The following is a 22,849-nucleotide window of genomic DNA, read 5'->3' on the forward strand; positions in this document are numbered from 1 at the left end:
GTTTGGAATGCATTTTTCATATAACTGCTCTGTTGATAGCCGCCACTGTTGCATTTCCCTGAAGTGGGTCTACCACATAAGGTATATCACTTGAGCAATTCCGGTTTTTCAAAATTGTACAAGGATTATCTTTAGCATCTGACACGACGAAGTGCATAAAAACATTCCCAAGATTACGAATCGAGGCGAAAGGTCAAGAAAAATAGTCTGACGAGAACGTAAATGTCAAACCAGTTTCATGATGTATGTAAGGTTTTTAAGTGATTATTACCAACTTCCTAGAAACGGGCCTAAAATAAAAGCAGCTTTTCTATGAAATACATACTTACACTTAGAAATCCACATGTAAAAACAAGAGTAATGTTACCGAACAACGCAGATCAGATTAGGTAAAAGTATACATTTGCTTTTTACGGCAGCCTGTTTCCAAGTAAGGTGGACTATGAAATTCTACTGTTTTATGAAAATAACCAGAACAACATTGGTCCTACACATATGCTATGTAGCATTTTTGTGACAATTATTCACATCTATGAACCTGAAATACCGGACGTCTTGCTACTTGTCACCTACATGTTTGTTCCAACATGCTAATGTTTTTATATTCAGCTCCAAGTTTGTAAAAACAAAATCCCCACATCAATCATAGGGCACAAGAAGAACCCAACAAAAACTCATGCAAATAAGCACATCTATTTTTAGAGTAGGTATGTAAATTATCGTTGGACAGTTTTTTGTTTTAATTTATTCACGTACGCTGCAACGAATTTCCAAGTATTGGTTGGTTTGGATTCGCTCTTCCACTAATGATTATCTATGTACAGGTACCTATATGAATATGGAACATTAATTGCAGCTTCTGAATTTGAGTTAGGTGTTTTCGTTTTGCTTTTGCAAATAAATCAGGAATCTTCTTTGATATTGCAATATGTGGGTACATTTTGGTTTGTTATTTTTTGTCATTTTGCCTTTTAGTTGCATCTTCGTCTTGCAGTTGTCCATATTATCGATATTATCGAAAGGTATCATGTTTAACCTGGCGAAAAATAAAATCAGTTAAGTCATTATTAACTAAATAATACAAAATGAAATGCAGGACGCAAACACACTCCATATTGCTGATGCAGACTCAATTTTTTTTGCCAACATCGAAATAAGCGCGAAGAAACAAAAGATAAAAAGCAAAACTCACCGCGAAAGTGAATTAACGAACTGAAGTATAAAAGCAGGTAAACATTTTCTTAGAAGAAAGGAACAAATTACAACGTGCCTAAAAATACAAAAATTCAAGTAGATTCAAAAGCAGCTACCTAAGATAAATCTCGCTCGATGTACAGAAATTACCTGGAATGAAATATGCACAATGAGCCCCAAATTGCACGCGAAAAATACTTTTTCTATCGGTAAGCCGATTTGAGCACTTTTTCTATCGAATCATGGCTCCATTCTTGGACAAAATGTCAGTTAGAAAAATAGAGAGTGGAGAAAGAGGCAATAAACAGAAAAATGTAATAAATATATTGTACAGGGTGTTCAAATGGTTACATGTTGTTTTAGTAGTCTTAGTTTAAATTAAATTAAAGTAGGTTTTAGTTTAAATCCGTACGGGTAATATCGGGATGCTCAGACGGACAAACAATATACGGTGTTCTAGCGTCAAGCCTTTGGAGTATTTTCGGTCTTGAATGGTCTGTTTACCTTGAGCCACTGGAGCGATATTAATTTAAATGGTAAATGTGTCAAGCTTCAAGATTACTTAGCCCTGGGGAAATCTTTCTATGGACAACGACTTTGTTTTGATTTTTTTTGTTTTCCATTTTATTAATTCCAAACTATTTTTTTGTTTTCGTCTGAGCTGTAACAAGACTCGTGACGCCACTGACCATCCGCAATGTGTATCACTCTACAAAATTTACATTATTATACAACTGAGTTGAGTCTGTACCTCACGGAATGATAAATCGTTTTCATCATGTGCGATTAAAGCGATCGATTTCAATTGGCTTTTCAATGGCCGGCCGATATGCAAACCAGTAAATCACCCTGAAAACGGCCACTATCGGCCAGTCCAGCAAACGCAATACCCTTTCGCGTCCATTCAGTGTCAGATTAGTTTGTAAGTTCTACTTTGCTCAACCTTCAAGATCAGTTTTGATAAGCTGGATTATTCATTGTACACTAAAAGTGTAGGCAGATTAGCACTTGTTTTAGATCTGAAAGAAAAATCAATCTAAACTGCTTCAGTAGTGTTCAAATGGTCAGTTGTTCTTCTGCAATTTGCACGGAGTAGGATACTTAAGCGATATTCCTTTATACATCAACCTAAAATGGTTTCAAATTTAGAGTATGTATCAACACACTTTACTCCACACATAGGACCAACTTCACAGCAGTTACATTTAAATTAAGTAAAGATTCCTTTCCGCTTAGCTTCCAAAATGATTTGAATATGCAAGAACATTTGTATAATTACATATATCCATGTCTTCGAACTCAACTTTCCGGTGACTAAAGTATGTCAGTATTAAAGAATCACCTCGTGGGAAACCCAAAGCCAATATAGATGAATTTTAATTTATTATTACATAAAACCGGAAAACCTACATAAAGTCGTGAAGATCTATTCACTTTGATTCATAATTAGTTTGAGAAATATTAACAAAACTCGCACTCTTCCTCATGAAAAATTAACAAATCAATATAGTAAAATCAAAATAAGTAAACATGAAGAATTACTAATGTGTCAAAATGTTTTCTAAAAAAGATACAAAGGTATCTTGAATGCAAGCTGGAATCAGTCGAATTCAATTTGATCAAAACTATAAACTCTTTCCTTACAGCTGAAACTGAATCCATAAAATGTCAGCAGCCATCAGTATCTTATTTTAAAACGTTTCGGCATATTTCCGGCAGTATCCAGAACGTTCTTGTCTGAATATCGCAAAGTATAAGCTTGTCCCATTCCCTTCAAACAAAGTTTTCCGTTTATGCAAACTGAAATTTTTTTCGCTCTCCATTCTTTGGAAGTGTGTCAAAATAATCAATAAATTGATTCGGTTTTTTTTCAGCTTAAACCTTACACTATCATCGTCTAGTCGTTAGTAAAATACTGAACAGTTCAAGCTCCTTCTTGTTTAAAGACACAGGCATAACTTTAATACGTTCAAGGAGGCAATAGATTAGGAATATAAATACTCTTTTTTGTTATCTGTTGTATCTTGTTTGCTGACTTTTCCTGCAATATATTTTAAATGCTTTCTATGTATCAGTTTAGCGGCAAAGTGAAAATAATTATAATTAGACGGAATAAAAACATACATTGCATTTGATAAAGGACACACAACAAAATTGCGGAAATTGGCAACATTGATTTCTTCACTATCAACTCAAATTTCTTACATTTGAAGATAAAGCCGGACCACACGGGTCTATTTTGCTAATGTGTACATGCACTCTGGCACGTACTCTAAATTAATTTGCAAAACACTGACACTTCTAGATCATTAATTATCTCATTAGGAAAACAAAACATTTTTGACATGCAAGCCGCTATCAGTAAAGTTTTTGGTTCTTTAAGAAATTAATGATGGCAGCCAATTAATCATTTTCACACATTTGACCTCTGCTATATAATAAGAATTCATTCCGAATGAATAATAAGGTTCATGCAGGTTCAACTAACGGCACAATGACAACTAGTGGAAATGTTATCAGGCTCTAAAAAAATATTGCTGATAAGAAACGCACTCAATTTTTAACAAAAAATAAATTTGAAACAAAATAAGCGCATACATAACATGCAAAGTGCATGGGTATGTGAGAAAAACCTTATCATATGATACTAACTTTGAACTGGCAATATGCTGAACAACCACAACTAGTCGTATTTTGTAAAAACAATTGCAAATATTTTTTTATTGTGGGGACATGCTGATATGAAAAGTGTGTTTGTATAGATATACCAACATGGGTAGACTGTTTGTTCGCTTGAAGTTTTTTGTCTTGTTCCATTATTTCCAAGTTGGCAAGTTAACAGTACCGCTAGTGATAGACAGTGCACGCTTGATGAATGCTTGATCAGTTGCCTTATAATCCATTCTTTATTGTAGAAATTAATTCTGCGGCTTATTTCCATTACTTACTAATTTTGTTATTAGGGTCTGTTAAATTTGATTTTCAATAAGAGTTTTGTACAGTAAACTAATAAATAAACATGTTTAGCAACTTCAAAAAAATAAGTTAAGAAATTGTACTTCGGTTTTTCAAATAGTGGGTCCACAAAACGTTTGTTCTTACTACGACTTCTTCTATGTTTTACCAGTGATTTTGGTATGTTTTTAATTATCTATTTTAACGTTTCTTTCGCCAGCAACTCATCCATCCAGTACAGACAGATATACCAAAACCGGAATTAAAAAAACCATTAAAAGTATCAGCTATTTATTTTGCCCGGGAAACAGTAACTGAAGCAACTGTATAAGCTGTAAAGGTATCTGCAAGCCGCTCAATCGGGATTGTCTGCCGATGTCGTAAATATCTTTTTTAACGGCATTTAAAGATAGCTGTATTACCGACCTTTTGCGTGTTAGGCCGGTGTAAAAAGTTGGACGATCTTCCGTTAGAGGCGTGCATGTCGAGTTTGGGATCAGCGCGAATGGGCCGTTCGAAAAACTAATTAATTGTCTAAAATAGTACTGCCATGTAGCTAATTATTATACTTTTAGACGTTTTATTGTTTTTTAATAATTTTTACTACTAATTTTAATTGATAGGAATTGTAAAGTTCAACAAAAGTTTTCACAAATATATGCATATAATATTATTAAAGATCTGCCAGAGAAATTCAAAGGAATCTAAGTTAGAATTTTTATTTGACCAAAGAAAACAGTTTCGGTATTGATAGTTATATATTTTTTTAACGTAATGCTTTTTACTTCACTCTTTTGGTACCTTTACTTTCTTATTGATGCTGACAAATTGGGGCAAATATTTTCTAATTTATGAAAGTATCCTCAAAATAATCTGCTACAGTTTCAACAGAACAATAACATCATTTATTTCCGCAGTTTTTCGGTGAATTGTTCTTCTGAAAGTTCTAAGGTTTTGCAAAGCATCAGAAAAATAAAAAAAATTAAAATTAAAGTGAAAAGTCCTGTAAGCGCGGAAGCTAATGGATACGTACCGTTTTTTGATCTACATATGACTGTTCCAAACAAAACTATGTAAATTTGTTAATATGCTCAAATTCGATGTTGAATTTGAATTCAATTCAACAAGGTCTGTTCGATTCAAAAGAGTACACATTTTCTTTGTTTCTAGCTGGTTAAGTCTAGGAGTATTGTACGTTATTCAGCAGTGTGTGTTTTCTGGTTTCGGGACTCCCTTAAAAAATTTAAATGTTTCTATAGATTATTATTTTTGTTGGATTTCCTATTTTTTCCTATGCGCCATGACTCTTACATACTCCCGACTATTTCCATGATTCACAGTTATGGACTAGGGAATGAATAATAAATGTGGGTTATAAAGATGTTCTTTCCTTTGCCGCTTTTCTGATCTTCCTAGAAGCAAAGGAATATCGTAATAAAATATGTTTAAACAAATTGAAGGAAATATGTTTTCTTACAAAAATATATCCGATTTACAAAAATGCGATTGTATGTTTTGAGAGATTCGTACTCGATGTATGCAGTTCTGTTTCGATCCAGATTATCGTTGTATTTTTTACAAAAGACGAGCATCTGAAATTAATGGTGTAATTAAGATTAAGAGTTTGCGTTATTGCGCACTTTATCTATCTTAGTTCCTGTTGATACACACTTTCAATATTTATTTGGCAACTTTAAACATTTAATCTCCTGTTGACAGTAAAACCTTTCATTTGCCTTATCATCAAATGCAATTAAAAAGGAAGCAGATACTTATATAATATCCGCAAGAAATAAAATCGACTCATGTAGTCGATTTAATTTAATTTTAAATCATTATCGTTTATGTTTAATTCATTAGCTTTTAATTAAAATCTGCATGTTGATATTCACCAGCCGTCAAGGCTAATGATATATGTAACGGGTTTTTGATCGAATATATACATATTTTTTCCTTTAATTATCTTCACTTAATCGACCAACAAAATATCCATAATGATCAACCATTAGCGTCATGGGGGGATACGCAGATTGCCAGGAAGAATAGTTATTATACCGGAACTCAGCTTTTGTATTTATTTTGACATTAATGTATTTAATTCTTCTTTTTCTATTATTGGACTGTATCGTTTACATGGGAATTAGAATAATGCTTTTTTCGGTTTTATTATTTGCTGTTTTTAATCAACTGTCCATTTTAAATGTTTGCTAACTGACAATGAATCGTAAGGCACATAATGTTCACTTCCAGCATCTCCGTTTTAATAGAATTTCCTGGAAAATTCCCAGAATGTGATTTACGAGCATTCTAACTCTATGAATACCTAATAAAGAACGAGGGTCGGGCTGTATGATTTTCGCCGTTTCCATTGCGATATTGATTGTTAAGTGTATATAACTGTAACCTTAACACAAACTTATGGCCGAGTTTGACGGTGTAGTCGAGATAAAGTCGGCATTTTCAGGGTAAAGAAAAAGTTTTTTTCGATTTTATATTAATGATAATATTGCTGATATTAAAATTATCTAATAATTATTGAACTGCAAATAATAGAAGTTCAATTGTGATACAGTTGAATATTTTTAACCAAACATTCACCATTGTGTCAATCCCTCAACTTCACTACCAGCAACCAAAAAGCCTGAGTAGATCGGATAATGAATTTTATTTTGATTTTAAATATTTTTTCTCTGTGTAAATATTTGATCAAAAGCTAATGTTGTTTGTTGTAAATTAAAATTATATCTTAATTCGTAAAGACCAACTTTTTTTAAAGATAAGGTAACAATAAAGCTCAGGCCACCTTGTCCGTCTGTCGTTTTCGACTACATATTAAAAATAAGAAAGCGTATCAACGAGCTTCCGCTCTTACGCAGGATCTCCTGTTTGTTTTTTCAGCATTTGAGGAAATTTACATGCTCAACCTAAAATAGTCCGCAAAGATTCGATGTCAGACGCGTTATCCAAAAAAATAAATCTGGAAAGGTTGAAAATGTATTGCAATTGGTTGTTGCCTTGTCCACATGTTATCAAGACGACATGATTCTAAGAACATGTTTGAATCGTTTTCGGGTTTATTCAAATTTAAATTCATATAATTCATATTGGATAGTCCTTTACATATCTGGCTCTAATGTAATGCACAATTTCAACCTTGTTTTACCGGTCCCACGAATATTAATTGCCCCCGAGCTCCGACGGCCGTCGCACCGCTGAAACCGACGCCATTTACACCTCACCCTTGCTTTCCGTTCGAAACACACCCCGGAGTGCCAAGTTCTTTGATTAAATTAAAAGTTGGTCCCCCACGAGGCCCGCTCACTATTTACATGCAAATCTCATTTTGCGTTTCGTCCAATGATAACTCGAATTAAAACTGGTCAAGTTTTATATTGATCATTGTTAAAGCCTTTATGGAATCGAGCCAAACATATTGTTTTTTTTTTGGTTAATCGTCCGACATGACAATTTTCACTTGAATCGGAATTGAATAAAAAATGCGGTTTCGGTATTCCAATGCAAATTAAATGTTTCGGAAAATTGTCACATGCGGCCCCCTAGCTTGAAAAAAATGACATGTTTTGAACAAGAAGAATATCAATTAGACGACCCTCAAAGTTAAAACTTTTCACTTTGCTTTGCCACCCCGCCAAATATATCAAATCCGAAACGCCGTCAGTGTTCAGCTCTCGCGTCGGCAATAAATCCATGCCAGGAAGTAAAAACAAAAAGCGGGAGAGAGCACAGGGTACATCAAAACATGTCTGCTTCTGGTAGATGAGAGTCTAAAAACATCATGGCATCACATCGGTGAGACATTGGCGCCGAACTTGCTGCATTTTCATTATTTTCCGATATGGGATCCGCAATTTATCTCTGAGCAACTTTTCATCTAATGTAGAGGATAGTTTTCAACAAGGTTATACCTAGTTACGATTTGGAAAACTTGGGAGTTTAAAACGGGAATTCTCAAACTGACTGAGAGTGATCAAGCAACAAAAAACTAGTTTTAGTTACAATTTCGGTCTGGGATTAACAGAGAAGCATTTATATGCCGTTTATAGAAGAAGTAGAGTATGTAGTTAGTCGTAGAAGATGTCTATTAATTTGTCTCCAGTAATCTCATCTATGGAGGATAATATTTGTTGTAGAGTGCAAATTGGGGAGGAAATGTTGCAGCAGTGCATTTTTCAGTACATATTTGGTCCACTTAAGAGCTTTTAGACATAAGACTTATTCAGTGATGATAATGGTTAAAATCGGTTCTCAGAAATTATTCTCTAACTAATAATCGTTAAGCAGTCGCAGTCACTCCTTATGACATTTTCTTGAACTGAAGATATTGGTTTGCGGCCTGTTAATTCTTGGACGCAATTTCATCAAAAACTCGTCTGATGTTATAAGTTTTCTTTGAAGGCTCACTCAAAAGGGCGCTTGTTGAAAAATTTTCGTCACAAAATCATAATTCTTGTGTGTGGATTCATTGCGTTTTTGGTTGTCACGTTCATGGAAAATGGTCGGAGGATTGACGGATTTGGGTTTTCGAACTTTTTTATGGGTTTAGGTAGGTCCAAATTTGGCAATACCAAGTTTTTATGTATTCGAGGACCAGAAATATAACAATTTTGTCTATAGCTTCTAGCGATTTTTATCCCAATGTTCGAATTGTAGCTAACCTATAAGAATCATCCTCAGTTATGATAAATGATGGCCACAATCTATAAGGTGTAGTTATTTCTATGTTCATGTTGTTGATTTACTACGGATTTGGTTGCAAAAAATTTGAGATCTCTATTCAATTTGGAACTCTGTTGCCTTTTGCCTTGCTATCTTTCTTTTCTGTTATCGTTTTCTAGTTACTTGATGACGTGGAATATGACCTGATAATATCCGTTTCAAAGGAGACTTATAATAGGACTTGAAACAGCTTTACAATAAATGCAACAATAATGCCTTATTCAAATTAAAATTAATATGGTTTTTTTTAACTTTAATTTTATTTTAATTTACTCCAATATCGGGTTTTTTTATTCTTTCGCCAACATTAGTTTAGGTATTCGGCCTCCAGCAATTTGTTGTTACTAATGTTAATTTGAAATTTACCAAAGTGTGAAGAGTGAAACGTTAATTCCTGCGAATAAATTGAATAAAGTGAGTTAATTTGAACATATACCGGAAATCGTTTGACCACAAATTGCGATTAGTCCGAATTTCTACGGTTTTGTTCTGTGAAAGTTAATATCACTTTGAATACAGAACATCGTCTGAAGCTCAACTTCACTTCACTCTATGGCTCCCTCATTACCTTAAAATAACACTGATGTGATGACTTGGTGATGAAAAATCACTATCTAAGCGATATATTTCCAAGCTAAATGTACTTAACATGTTTGAGGATTAGAAGGAACGGCCACGTCTTTTTAATGTTCCCACGGTTTGTATCCATTGATTTAAGACGTTGCAATCACATGTTTCCAATCTCAGCCGATGTAACCCCCAAAAAATGTGATCCAGGCAAAAAGTAGTCGTGGCATTGGCGTCACAATGGCTGCCTTTAACGAATTACATGTGTGTGTGCGAGTGCGGAACCTTTTAGCTTGACAAATCACTCGGCGTCCAGAACTGAACAAAAAGCGAGCCGATGCAATCACTTTCCCTTACGCCTAAGTAAACATTCCTTTTCAATAGGGACTCCCTGAAAGATTAGAAGGCTTCCGGGATATTTTTCACCAACTTTTTTAATTTGTTTTCGGGCATGTGGAAGTAACTGCTTAGTCTAATCCTCTGGAACCCATAACTTTCCCAGACAATAAAAACAATAATGCAGGGTGATTCAAAATTGGCGTCATTACTCTGGAGGTGTTGTCTGGCGCTGTTATAGGGGTACAGAAAAAATAATAAAACAAATTAATTGTTATTAAAAACTGAGAAATTTGCAAAAAACTATACCAGAAATACGGCAGCAATGTTTTTCAAGGCAATCTGCCTAATTAACATTGCGCAAATACCTGTGGCTTCGTAATTATTCAAAACTCCGGTAACCATGGAATTATAGAGACTGACAATAAGATAGACAAGGATAAACGGTAAACTCAGCAAGATTTGTTGACGAAATGTCGACATGTTCTCATAACCTCGAATATGGGTGTTTATAAATAAACCCTACAACATCAAACATTTGAATGGTTAACTCCAAACAAGCTAGTGCCTGTGTAATCTCCTTATTATTCACTCTTATCAATTTTCGTATTCAGTTAATTAACTCCTGCTCCATTTGTGTCTCCTTGTGCTGTGTGTATCGTACAAACGTGGTAGGAATGTAGCCCTCGGCATTTATTTGGTGCTTGGGAAAGTGTCAGTTATTGTGCTCTGAGTGCCCCTGGAAGGCCCTGATTCGGTTATGTCCACTACGTGTTCCTCTGTGCTTGGAACCCGAACATCTATCGTCCACTATCTTCCTGGAACCACTCTCCTCGCCCTTTGTTGGCGTGAGTTCTTTCAGGTTCTGCTATCTTACTGTAGCATTTCCCCTGAGCTAATCGTGTATCCGCAAATTCGTGAAAGGAAGTTCAAAGTAAGTCACAGTTTGACAAATTATTGTTATGAATGACAAGGGCTATCCACCAGTAACTACCTGTTAATGGCAAAAAACATCATTGCCGCTGTGCGTTTTCATCAAAAAATTGTAGAAGAGAACTTTTTTGATATCAAAAATTTTCGTAATTTGAAGCAAACATAGTAATTTATCTTTTTGAATGCTTAACTATTCCAATATGCTACCAATTAAACATGGAACCATTTCAAAATAATGCTTAAAAACAAAGTTGAAATTCGATCTTCAACTGTTAATATCTTCTTGTTAAAAATTTTCAATATTTTTCTCGTACTCCCCAAGGGAGCCTCTATCACCCCTTAAAAGGAATGAGGCCAATTTAGAATCACCCTGTATATGTGTATGGGCAGGAGAATTTGAAGAAACAACATCGCTATGAGTTAAGACTAGTAAGTCCAGCGAGATTCAAATTCGTGATATCTTGGAGAGTTTGGGGTAATTGCAGGAAATGTGGTCACTTGATAAAACCTACCATGCAAACCATAAATTAGCCAGGAACGACACTGAACTGCATAATTTCTATATCGATTTGCAAACTAATGGACATTTTCATATTTATAAGCACTTGTGACTACTTATGTTGGTTAAAGATGCGGGCACATTATAGTGTCGTGTTCCGAGTTTGCATGATAGCGCGAGTAAAAAAGATTCCTGAATGCGATAGCAAAAGACGTGCCCGGAATTTCATTCTGCAAGTTATTTTCACTTCCCAACATCTTAATTATGCTGACGCGTTCATCTGGATCGATTTTGATTATACTGAATTTACATGAAATTATGCTCGTCTCAGTGCGACATGCAATTTCAGTAGAATTACTAAAAGTTGTGTTTTTAGAACAGCATACATGTTCAATTGCAATAAAATTGAGTGTGTATAATTAAACTTTATTAAAATTTGCCACGTTGGAGTGAATGTTTCTTATTTTGAGTGTACATTTACATAAGTAATGTTCGATTAGCAGCAAAGGAATTTATCTAGACGTGAAATATTGTTGTGACATCTTTTACTTGAAGACACAGCCGAGCAATAAATAAGGTCCTAAATGGAACGACTTTAGTTTTTAGTTACCCAACATTGATTAAACCTATTTCGTTGTGCAGCTATTTCAAAGTCGATTAATCAGATGCCAGTTCGGCATCCGAGCAGTCTCATAGTTGGCAAAAGAATTTCAATAGATCGTGAAAATGCCAATTAATCTCGATCAAGATCTGACAAAAATTCATGGGTTTCGGAAACAACAACCATGGCTAACTAAAAGCAAGTGTTCAAACCTCGAACACATCTGGATATGAAGCGTGAAACCTAATTATGAAGTTCCATTTTGCGTCATGTGTCATTCATTTTGTCAGAGTTTTGTTAGTTAGTTGTCGGATTTTTGTACAGTTAACTTTTGGTATCGGTATGGCAAGTTTGGGTTTACGGGCGCGTTTAGTTTGAAGCTGAATCGTTGTAGAACTAGTCGTTTACAAACTGGATTAACATGGATTTAGGACTTATTTATTCCAATTTTCTAGGTAATTTTTACACGAAAATGCGAAAGCTGTTCAAATAAGAGTAGTCATATGTTACCGAAATAAAGTGCAGTTACAATGCAGCAGCATTGAAAGATTGAAATATTAATGTCACAGCTGAACACCCAATTGGTACATGCCCTTCTATGGTTCTATTGTTAGCGCCCTTTGTCATGGTTTATCTTTGTGCTGCAGTACTCTGTAGCCGTCCACGCAATTGTTCATTTTCGACAATAGTTTTGCAAAGTAGCCAATTAATATATTTCAGCAATTTGAAAAACTTTGCTCAGTTCCGATTTTGCCATACATGCGAGAACACAACGCCGTTTTGTAGTCCTACTGACACCAACTGGAATTTAAACGCATTCAGCAATTGCTTTAAATTTGCTCTTATTAAACTAATAATGCAGTCAGTGGTAGCATTGCATATTGTAATTTGTAAATACCGTTGATGACATAAACATGTTGACCATTCCTTCCATAATCAACCTGAAACAGGAACTGTGCATTAAAGTGGTTTTCTATTTGGTTTCAGGAACTTTTGCAAGCAGTTTTTTGTGTTCTGTGAGTTCTAGTGGTGAACAAGTTTTCGGTCATCATCATCACCATCAAATCAGAAGGATTATCTGTATTAGTGAGGAATTGATTCTGTGCAAGTGAGTTCAGAAAGTTGCAGAAAAGTTGTGCTTTCTCATGTGGTTCAAGTGCCCGCAATAGATATTACAACCGATTTGTGGAAACAACTGTGCGCAAACTAAGTATGAATAGCATGAGTTCGTATTTCAACAACTACATGCCAGACATGCGAAACGGAGGTGGCGTTTCAGCTGAACACCAACAGCATCATTACGGACAGGTACCTCAAGGTGCGGGTGCCATTCAACCCGATCCAACTTCATGTTCAGGGGATCCGTCTGTGGTGGGGTTGCGCCAAGGAATTCCTCCCCATCATTATGGCGGGCCTCCCGCTGCTGGTCAACCACCTCAAGGTATGCCTTACCCCAGATTCCCACCATATGATAGAATGGATATTAGGAATGCGGGATATTACAGTGCACAAGCAATGGACGGAGTCCAAGGTAAGGCTAAATAGCATTATTTCTTGGAAATTATTAGTGTCACTGAAACGTTTGCACATCATAGCAAATTTGGAAGTGTATCGAAAATGTATCCTAGCTTCTAATGATCACTATCGAATTTGATATCATGAGTAATGTTCTACCCGAAACTTCCTAAGAAAAATAAGGCTATCAAGGCTTTTTTCAACCCAAGAACGGCTGACATCTCTTCATCTTAAGATTGTATGAATTGCAGGCGACTTTGGCTAATTTTCTAGGTAGAAGAATTCGACGTGTTTCCATAAGAGCAAATTCAGTGAATAATCCACTATAACTGGATAGTAATAATATCGATTCAATTGGAAACCGTGAGGACCCTCAATTTGCGGTTTAATCAGATATTTTGCTTTCACCATTTATCAATCAATTAACCAACATTAAACACGTCTTTGTTTGCATGTCCTAAAATCTTGAATAAGGTAAGGCCTAAAGTTCCTTTGTTTTGCAGTTAAAGGTCTAAATGTTCACGCATTTCTGAACTGAACATAAAATCTTGTAAACTTTAACACCGTAATCGGAAACCAAGCATTTATGAGCCCATGATTATTATAACTTTCTCATGAAATCAGCTCAGAAATACGCCTTTCTCATTTTTTTACTCCTCGTTCTCTTCTTTGATAGAAAGAATTGCATGTGTGCAGTTCTTGGAAACCTCTGAAGAAAAAAAACGTTCTCTTGCTAATTACTTTGCATATTTCTTAACGGTTGGTAGTAGGTATATGAAAATAATATTTTGTTCGACAGTTTTAAGAAAACCTGCTAAGTTTAGATAACAGGAAAAAACACTCACTTAACCCTTTTTAAAAAGCGATTTGTTTATATCTTACCTACTAGTAAAATCAACTGGTTTAAGCTTTTTACATAAGATTAGTCCAGTCCAGATGGCCTCAGGTTTTCCCAAGGAAGTTAAGGGTGCTGAACATTCGCAAATAATTTCAAAGATTCATTGTTGTGTATTTTCGACATAGGCAATGTTCCTGGGTTTCAGTTATTTACTTAGAATTTCACAATTTAGTCATTAAATGAAAACGTTTCGATGTTTTCCACCATCATCAGTTTGTCTAAAACCACCAGTTGTTAAATTATTTTGTTCATATATATACATAATTCATAGCAACAATTTAAGATTTTGGGTCCTTTATCAGAAATAACACAAAGACCTGTATTAACAACAGGTTGTTTTAGGCAAAATGGTGATGGTGGAAAAACACCGAAACGTTTTTATTTAATGACTAATTCTTATAAGTAATATAATAATAATTAATGAATAATAAATTGTTATATTCTAAATAAGTGACTGAAACCCAGGAACATTGTTTATGTCGAAATTAGAAATACAGTCAGAAAAACTTACATGATGAATTGTTGTGTATACAAGGAGATTCAAATTTGTTTTCCATTCAGCTCAAAAAAATATACTCCCATGGGATGATCTTTTAGTAAACGCCTTTTTGAAAAAAATACGTTTGAAAAAAAATGAAGATTAATTTTGTTTTTTTAATTATTTGTGCAGTTAATGAGTTTTTGTTTTTGCCATCAGGAATAAACCTTAATTTATATTTATTTGAAGAGTTCCTGATTTTGCAAGCTTTTTCCAAACGGAAACAGCAGATCCATATTTTTTTTGTTTTTTTTTGTAGATATAATTTTATAGAACGCCCATTGTGTCTGTAAAAAAATATTGGGGTAGCTGGGTATAAAGGGGTTTGGCACATAAGGCACGACTGTTATCAGCAAAAGTTGAACGGTAGTTTTAATAAAGGAACAGTTTGTTGAAGAAAATTCATTTTTACAAAATTGAAGCGAAAAATTGATTAAACTTGTGTAATCGGAGCATCGATATTGGAGAATCCGAAGAAATAGTTTTTGTGTTGGTTTTGATTAAATAATGTTTTTTCAAATGTCAACAGCCAAGCAGCAAAAACATTGGAAAATAAATAGGAATCAAGAAGAGGCGATAAAAATTCAAACCAAATGATTCAAAAACAGACCATGCAATTAGCCCATTTCTGGTACTCAATCGTTATTCCAGTTATGCTGGCAATGTTTGAATCACCTTGTATATGCCTTGTAGGCTTAGGAAATTTGTGGATACACCCGCTAAAAGATTTTTTTTTCTGAAACTAGAGTGTGTACCAGGTTACCGAGCAGACAGCCCCACTAATATGGGTCACATGGCTGGCGCGACCGCACCCAATGGACACCAAACCCCGGTTGTTTATGCCAGCTGTAAGTTGCAAGCAGCTGCGGTAACCCAAAATGGAGTGCTGGGCTCTGCAGGAAGTCCCCCATTGGATGCCTCGCAAAATATTCACATGGGACATCACATGCAGGAACAGCATCCACAGCATCATCAACCACACAATCAGCAGCAGCACATGATGTACGGGGCACAGCAGAATTCAAATATGCATCAGCAGCCAGCGCATCAACAGCCCCCGTTGCATGCCCAGCAACAGGGACCGCAACCGCAAAATAACGCTTCATCAGCGATACCAAGTCCATTGTATCCGTGGATGCGAAGTCAATTCGGTAAGTGGTGTCTTTCTGGTCCTTTTCGACACTGTATTCTGCCGTTAACGAATGTTCCATGACATCGAAATATCCGTTTAAGCCAACTTTGCCGAAGGCCATTTCTGTTCTACTGTTCCTACAGATAAATTCCTACTGATAAAAATTACCTTTTTGCCTTTGTGTGTTCGCTTATCCTTGACAAGGTACAGTTGAATACACAGGTGGTCACTTAAAAGCTCCCTCATCAGATGCTGACACTTTTGTACCTCGAATTTATTGGCTGTCTTTCAGAACTGATTCGGTTCTAATGCATAGACAAATGTCTCTATTTATGGCCCCTAGCGGGGTCTCCACGTGGAATCTTATTTGGCTCCACTAGAAATTTCTTTAAGAATTGGCTACTTTTTGGTGGACAATTTTTAAAACGAAATCGTTAATCAAATAATTCCTTATATAAAAATATACATGTTTAAAAAAATAAGACCCTCAAAACCTCAAAAAAAGTTCAATTAAGTACGAGAACTTTATTCAAATAATACTTTCCGGCTGCGCTACTCTCAATCATGGTTATCATCTGGTTTGAAAATATTCGTAAATTAAATTGCTGTTCAAATAGTAGCACAATACATACATTGCTTGTACGTCACCAGACCCATACTGTCAAAATGTGGTTTCTTTGGTTGTAAATCAGGACACTTAACTATGCGGGCGAAAATGTCTGTGAAGCCGACAATGAAGTGTGTCCAGCTGTTTCACCACTCTATTTAGAACTTGAAATATTGCGACAATTTATTTTTATTGGTGCTTTTCTTCTATCGCAGCTCCTTTTTGGGATTCAGCATTATAAGGACTCAACAGTTTGAGTTTGGGGTTTGGGACGCAGTAGATACTTCATAAATTCATACCTCGTGTTTTCGTGTTTCTTATCAAGGAAATTTTCGGTGGCCGAAAACGCGGCGAATTATGTACTTTGTTTGTGATTGAGTATTTACATCTGCTGGAACACCAAGAAATAGGAAAGTGGAGATTGTGGTTTTTTCCCAGGTTAGATTGTTATTAAGACTTAAAGCCACTAGAAACAATATGATATAGAGTTATAATAACATTTATTTTTATTCAAAGAATTATTTTTTCGGAACCATAATATATGTATAACGTCTTTCGTTTACCCCGATCAATGAACAATATTTTATCACGTGCATTTTTAACACTGTCACAAATCTTTATACTGATCGACTTCGAATCGTTGATACAATTTATTTTGGGAGTTGGAAAGTTGATGAGAGTTTGACAAAATCGCGTCATTTGCCTTAAAAAACCCAATTTATTGCTTTTGACATGGCCACTTTGAATGGTAGACGCCCAGTGGATGTCCTTGTCCATTCATATTGCAAAAGTCTTCCTTCATGTGTTAATTTTTTGTTATCAAGCTCTTCCATGTATAAGCATAGACTTTTAAGAGATGTCCATTAATTGTCATTTTAAATTCCTGTTTAACATTGACCCAAATTTTTGTATTTTATGAAGTTCAGCTACATATTAGACAATAGTTTCTAATTGGCTCTAGAAATAATTTTCAAAAGGCTCAGATTTGGTTCTGGGTGATTTTATTTATTAATTTTATGCTTTCTATGTGTGGACGCATATTCTGCAAAACTTAGCAATTTTTGCAAATTGTTGCAAGAGGCGAGTTTTTAGGAAAAAATGGTAGGAACAAATCTAATTCTCAAGAGAGCTTTCCTAATACTATAAAACCTTAGTCAAGTTTTGTTAAGGTGTGTCTGAAATTGTCAGCTGATAAGAAAACAGAAATGTTTTTTGTGCAAAAACTATTAATGCTACAAGATTTTACAAAGAGGACACAAATGTCAGACCAGAATTTGTGCATCAATTCGAAAAAAATGATGAAAAAAACTCCATCTACCCAATAAAAAGTTTGGCCAGTTTGTGTTCCAAGTCACGCAAAAATTTTGAAATCAAAAAGGAATGAACTCGGTTTCTTAATCAAAACATGAGTGTTACTTACAAAGGAGCATTCACACCGGGTTTCATTAAAGTCGATATGCACCATATTAAAAAATATTCTTTGAAGAACTTCGACCATCAATGGCAGAGGAGCTAGGTATTCTTGCTGAATAACATTTAGGACAGATTGTCTTCTTCTGAACCCAAGAATATCGAAATAACCTTTTGATCATGTGCTTACGGAACACCCTACATATTTAATCAGGTTATCTGCATACGTGTGATAAAGTACTACTTCCGCTCTTCACAGAGTGAATAGTTAACATTAGTTAGTACATCAACCTTAATCTCAGCGTGTTTTTCTTGGAAAAATATGTCTACTTTTAATCTTCAAATTTGTGCAAGTAGTACGAATAAACATTACAATAAGGGGCAGTTGAAAACAAATAATTCAACACACCCCGGAAGTAAATCTATCTACTAAATCATTCAGTAGCATCAATACCAAAAGAAAAGCTAGGTGCAATTTCCTTTTCAAATAGAAGATGTAAAGGCAAAAAAATTATCGAGATAAACGCTCTGCAAAATGGTAAATTACACGGTTTGTGAGTTAAAGTAGTTATTACGAATGCCATTAAGTTTCTTCTTCAGTTATGTACCCATGAATGTATCGACAATTAGTTTACAAATTATACAGGATTGATACCACTCAATACCAGCTTACATGTAGTGGTAAAATCCAGTTGAAATGATTTATGCTCTCAAATTAAATGATCATTTGCTGCTGAATAAATACATCTTATCGAACTGGTGTGGCAATTTTCAGTTTATCATGTTAAATACACTCAATAATTCTCGTTTGAGAATACCGATTGAGCTCTACAGCTCATGTAATAGTATATGTAGGTACGTCATGAAAATTAGTGAAGTCCAGGTAATTCATGAGCAACGTCAGTGACGATTTGTTTGGGTCGAATTAAGTGTCGTTTATCTCCTAAGGTCGTAAAGTCGTTTAATTCGATAATACAACTTAATAATAACCCCCTTGAAAAGAGTTAAATAATTTACAGCACTATCAAATCTCAACGCGTCGCCATTTATCACCCGAAATGCTTATTTAATGGCGGCGGGAGTGCTCGGATTTGCACGAAGTAGGGTTTTTCTCTGCGATGTTGTCGCCTTTTCACCATTTTACTATTCAAGAGGATTTTAAATGTTATTTCACTTCATTGTTTTCTGAGTCATAGGATATTTCAATACTCGAAATGGTTAGTTTCATAGTTCAAAAATGTGTCCAACTGTTTCTAAATTGTTCTCAACTAGAAGCACCGTTTTCTTTCTATTTCCAACTCTGTTTGGAAGAAATTTGTATACACATTGAAAATTTGATTGTGTAAATGCATCTAGTTTACCAGTAGGTAAACCACCTAGTAGTAACTGGAAACAAGGGGAAAATGCACACTTATAGACTTACAGTTTTTTGGAAAGGAATAATTATTTTTTTTAAACTCCTTGTCTTGATCTCTGTGCATAAGGAAGCGGGATGTGTTTCTTGAAAAATCATTACGCGTACAAAGGGGCTAATTTCTTTTGGCAAAAAATTAATATTTTGGTGCAAAAGAAGCGTCACAATAATCTGCTGAGTTTTGTCAGTGAGATGCAAAAAAATTGTTGAAGATTATTTATACTTTGGGAACGAAGTTTCCATTAAATTAAACAAAACCCTTGCTGTCATTATGAGAACCTATTCTAAAAATGTTTTTTAAAAGTTTCAACAACTGAGTCTCAAGTGTATCAAATTCCGGTACATGAAAGATTTATTTTCAAACGTAAAAAGATCTTTTGGTCTGATCTGGAATGGATCTGAAAAACTTCCGTTATAAACCAGGATTTCCTAACTGAAAATCCGGCAACATTGTCGAGCTCCGTTTTCGGTTCATAAATTCAAACTCAACAAGTAGTCCATACACCGTGGCGGTTATATTGTTATTACGGTGCTTATGGTTGCCAACAGATGTAAATTCAGGGTCTATTAGTTTAATCGTTACTTTATAGCTGTGCTAAACGTAATTTTATAGCTTCTGGGTGCTCTTTTATCATTGGATAAAATAATCATTGACTTCCAAGTTGTATTTAAGAGTTTTGTGACGATTGGCTACAACTTAATTTTTAGGCCAAACACGGGCTTTTGCACTCGCCCCTGCACATTTAACACAATTATTAACGTTTACTTGGAAAAGTATCTTAAATGACAAGCTCCCTGATGTGTGAGAATGCAATGAAACTTGGTAAAAGGTGGAAAAGTGTATCCATGTTCTTTTAAAGAATTCTTATATTCTGTTAATATTTTTTTGGTTTCAAAGTTAACAACCAACAGGAAAACATCTTCTTTTTATCGAATTTTTATGAATTGTCGTCACGCGCAAGAAACACAAGTATTTCTGAACAATTTAATGAAGAGAAGTTGGGTCGTCAATACCTACTATACCTACCCCAAATATGAATTTATAAAACTGTTAATCAGGAGTTCTACGATGAAAATAAAACTGAAGAAATCGGTCAGGAAAACTTACTTACATTGTCCGGAGATGATAAAGTCTCATTGTGTCTTTATGAAAGAGACAACATTTGATGATTTGGAAATTTCTTTGGCTATTGTTGTTAATAGTTATAGTGCTGGGCTGGTTCGAAAATGGGTTAATCTAATTTGAGCTTTGCCATGGAAGTTCAGTAACGATGTGATTATTCAACGTCTCGGAAAGCGGCACAAAAACTCCATATCTAACATTTCATTACACTAAAAAATGACTAACGACCGCCAAGTGAACATTTCATTTCCATCAAAAACCTAACAGAGATATCACTGGCGGCTCTCCCACAATAGCCGGGCGACAATGAAATATTAGCGTGTATTGTGCGTCGACACACAATTGTATAATCTACGAAATAATAGGGTCTTTCTTCCATTTTACATTTTCGGGATATTCGTTTATTCAGCTGCCAAAGGCCCGCATATAAAAGAGCCCTTAGACTGTAACCCTCGCATTTCATTCCGCTCTGGTTAGATCACCTGCTGAAAGCATATTTTTTACCACGTTACATTTTGGGGTTCCAGTTTTTGATATGGGTCCGACAGTGCTCGGCCGCCATAATGGAATCGTAGTGTTAATACGCTTTTTTGCAATTAACATCATTTCATGTTCCTTTGTTAACATTTTGTTGCTCAACTCTTTGATAGTGCCGCAGCGAGAAACCAAGCATTAAAATGCCGGTTTCTCGCCGGACTTTAGCGCTTCCTGCTTCAGGGAAAAAAGACGTGCTTGTTTCACTTGCAATGAGCGTCAGTTTTGTCAATTTATTTTCGCGTTTTGTCGGACACATTAACCCATCGCTCTATTAACATCTGAGACGTGTTTTTTTAATATATATGCTTCAGCTTCAGCGTGACAAATATGTTACGCCCCGCCGTTATTAATATTTCTTGATATAACATTAATAATACACGAATGTTTGGAGAAACAGTTCGGTGGCTCTCATTTACCAACGACCAGAATTAGAACGCATTTATAACATGGGACAAGAAAGTATAACGTCTGTCACGTACAAATGGGTTATTATCGAGTAGGAAGCACCTTCCAGCCCGTTAATTTTATGAATAATCACCAACGGACGAGAACGACCTGGACTACCCGAAAGTTTCAATTCCTGTTCTGCAAAAGAGGCGCTTTAAATAGAATTTGCTGCAAAATACCACAATTTTAAATAAGAACTTATTTAATTCGATAATATGCGTGGATATTTAAAATAATAATAACAATAGGCCCTTTGTACCTAGCCTATAGTTGATTATTGAGTCATTTATTACTTTGAAATTGTTGTACAACCCTCTCGATCAAAGCAGTTAACGGAATAAGAACCTTTAGAAAACAATGTCTGATCATATTATTTTAAGTCAACTTTCTCTAGCACCAGCAAAATTATCATGTTATTTTAATTTTACAATTTATAAAATATACCCTTTCATTTTATCAGTAATTTTTATTATTATCAGTAATTACCTTCAGTACATCATTACATCATTACTTATTTTGCAAATCCTTGATTTTGTAAGAAAACGGTTATATACCCAGTATTTCTAGACATTATTTTCTATAAAATTAGCTTTTAAACTGAACTTCTATATGTATGTAAATGTTTTACTTTTTTCGGAAAATTTGATACTTTGTTGAAGAGCTTGAAAATATCTGTTTCTTATAACAAATGTTTTGAAAAAAAAAAACAGTTTTTAATTTAATTGTTCAATAAAATAATGAGGCAAAATTATTACGCTTCGGGCGATTTTTTGTATTTTGGTTTTGATCTAATAAACTCATTCTAAATACCAGCAAACTATAAAAACTTTATCAAACTCAGCGAATATATCGTAACATTCACTTATATAGCTTTTGTTCTTTAAAATTATAAGATTTTCAAACTTAGTAGCGAGTTTTTGTTAAAAAGACGCCGCATACTATCAGGAAATAATAATAAAATAGCCGAATAAACCAAATTAGCTCAACTTCTGTATTTTATCTATTAGTTAATATTTAAAATCGCTAGTGATGTTCTCCCATTCTTTATTTTTCGGCAGGGATCGTGGAAACTGACCAGTTTTCCTTAAGGAGGATGATAGGAGCATTCCGTCTGAAAATATATTGTAATTTGTCTAATAAGAATTAATTACTTGTTTTGATAAATTTTTGTTTATGTTTATTTTTCCTTGTGTTTCTGTGAATTTTTATTGAAACTTTTTTTTCACATTTTAAAATAATTTCCAGTAATAAAAGAGCTTAAAGCAAAAACTAAAATAAGAAATTTTTGAGTTAAAAGAGAGAAAAATTAAAAAGTGCCGTTTTTTGTTTCTCAAAAATTGACCTTTTAGCACCCATAGGTATCGGTTTTCTGGTAACTACTACGGTTTCCGAAACAACCCATGAAA

The 22,849-nt window shown here is 34.7% G+C and overlaps 1 protein-coding gene across 6 annotated transcripts in view; it reads left to right on the forward strand.

Moving 5' to 3' along the window:
- The window catches only part of LOC109538211 (homeotic protein antennapedia), a 100,289-nt gene that overhangs the window by 65,095 nt on the left and 12,345 nt on the right, over positions 1–22,849 (forward strand). For 4 of the 6 annotated variants that reach the window (XM_048661849.1, XM_048661864.1, XM_019905353.2 and 1 more), the window contains 2 exons: positions 12,810–13,353; positions 15,520–15,924. In XM_048661849.1, the coding sequence (XP_048517806.1) occupies positions 13,035–13,353; positions 15,520–15,924 (724 nt within the window). In that variant the 5' untranslated portion in view covers positions 12,810–13,034. Of the gene's footprint in view, positions 1–12,123; positions 12,278–12,809; positions 13,354–15,519; positions 15,925–22,849 lie in introns of those variants that run through there. The other 2 variants (XM_048661759.1, XM_019905355.2) reach the window with 2 other exon arrangements.

Source organism: Dendroctonus ponderosae, unplaced genomic scaffold (assembly GCF_020466585.1).
Source record: "Dendroctonus ponderosae isolate FM_Combo_2020 unplaced genomic scaffold, Dpon_F_20191213v2 Dpon_F_20191213_1, whole genome shotgun sequence".
Taxonomy (NCBI): domain Eukaryota; kingdom Metazoa; phylum Arthropoda; class Insecta; order Coleoptera; family Curculionidae; genus Dendroctonus; species Dendroctonus ponderosae.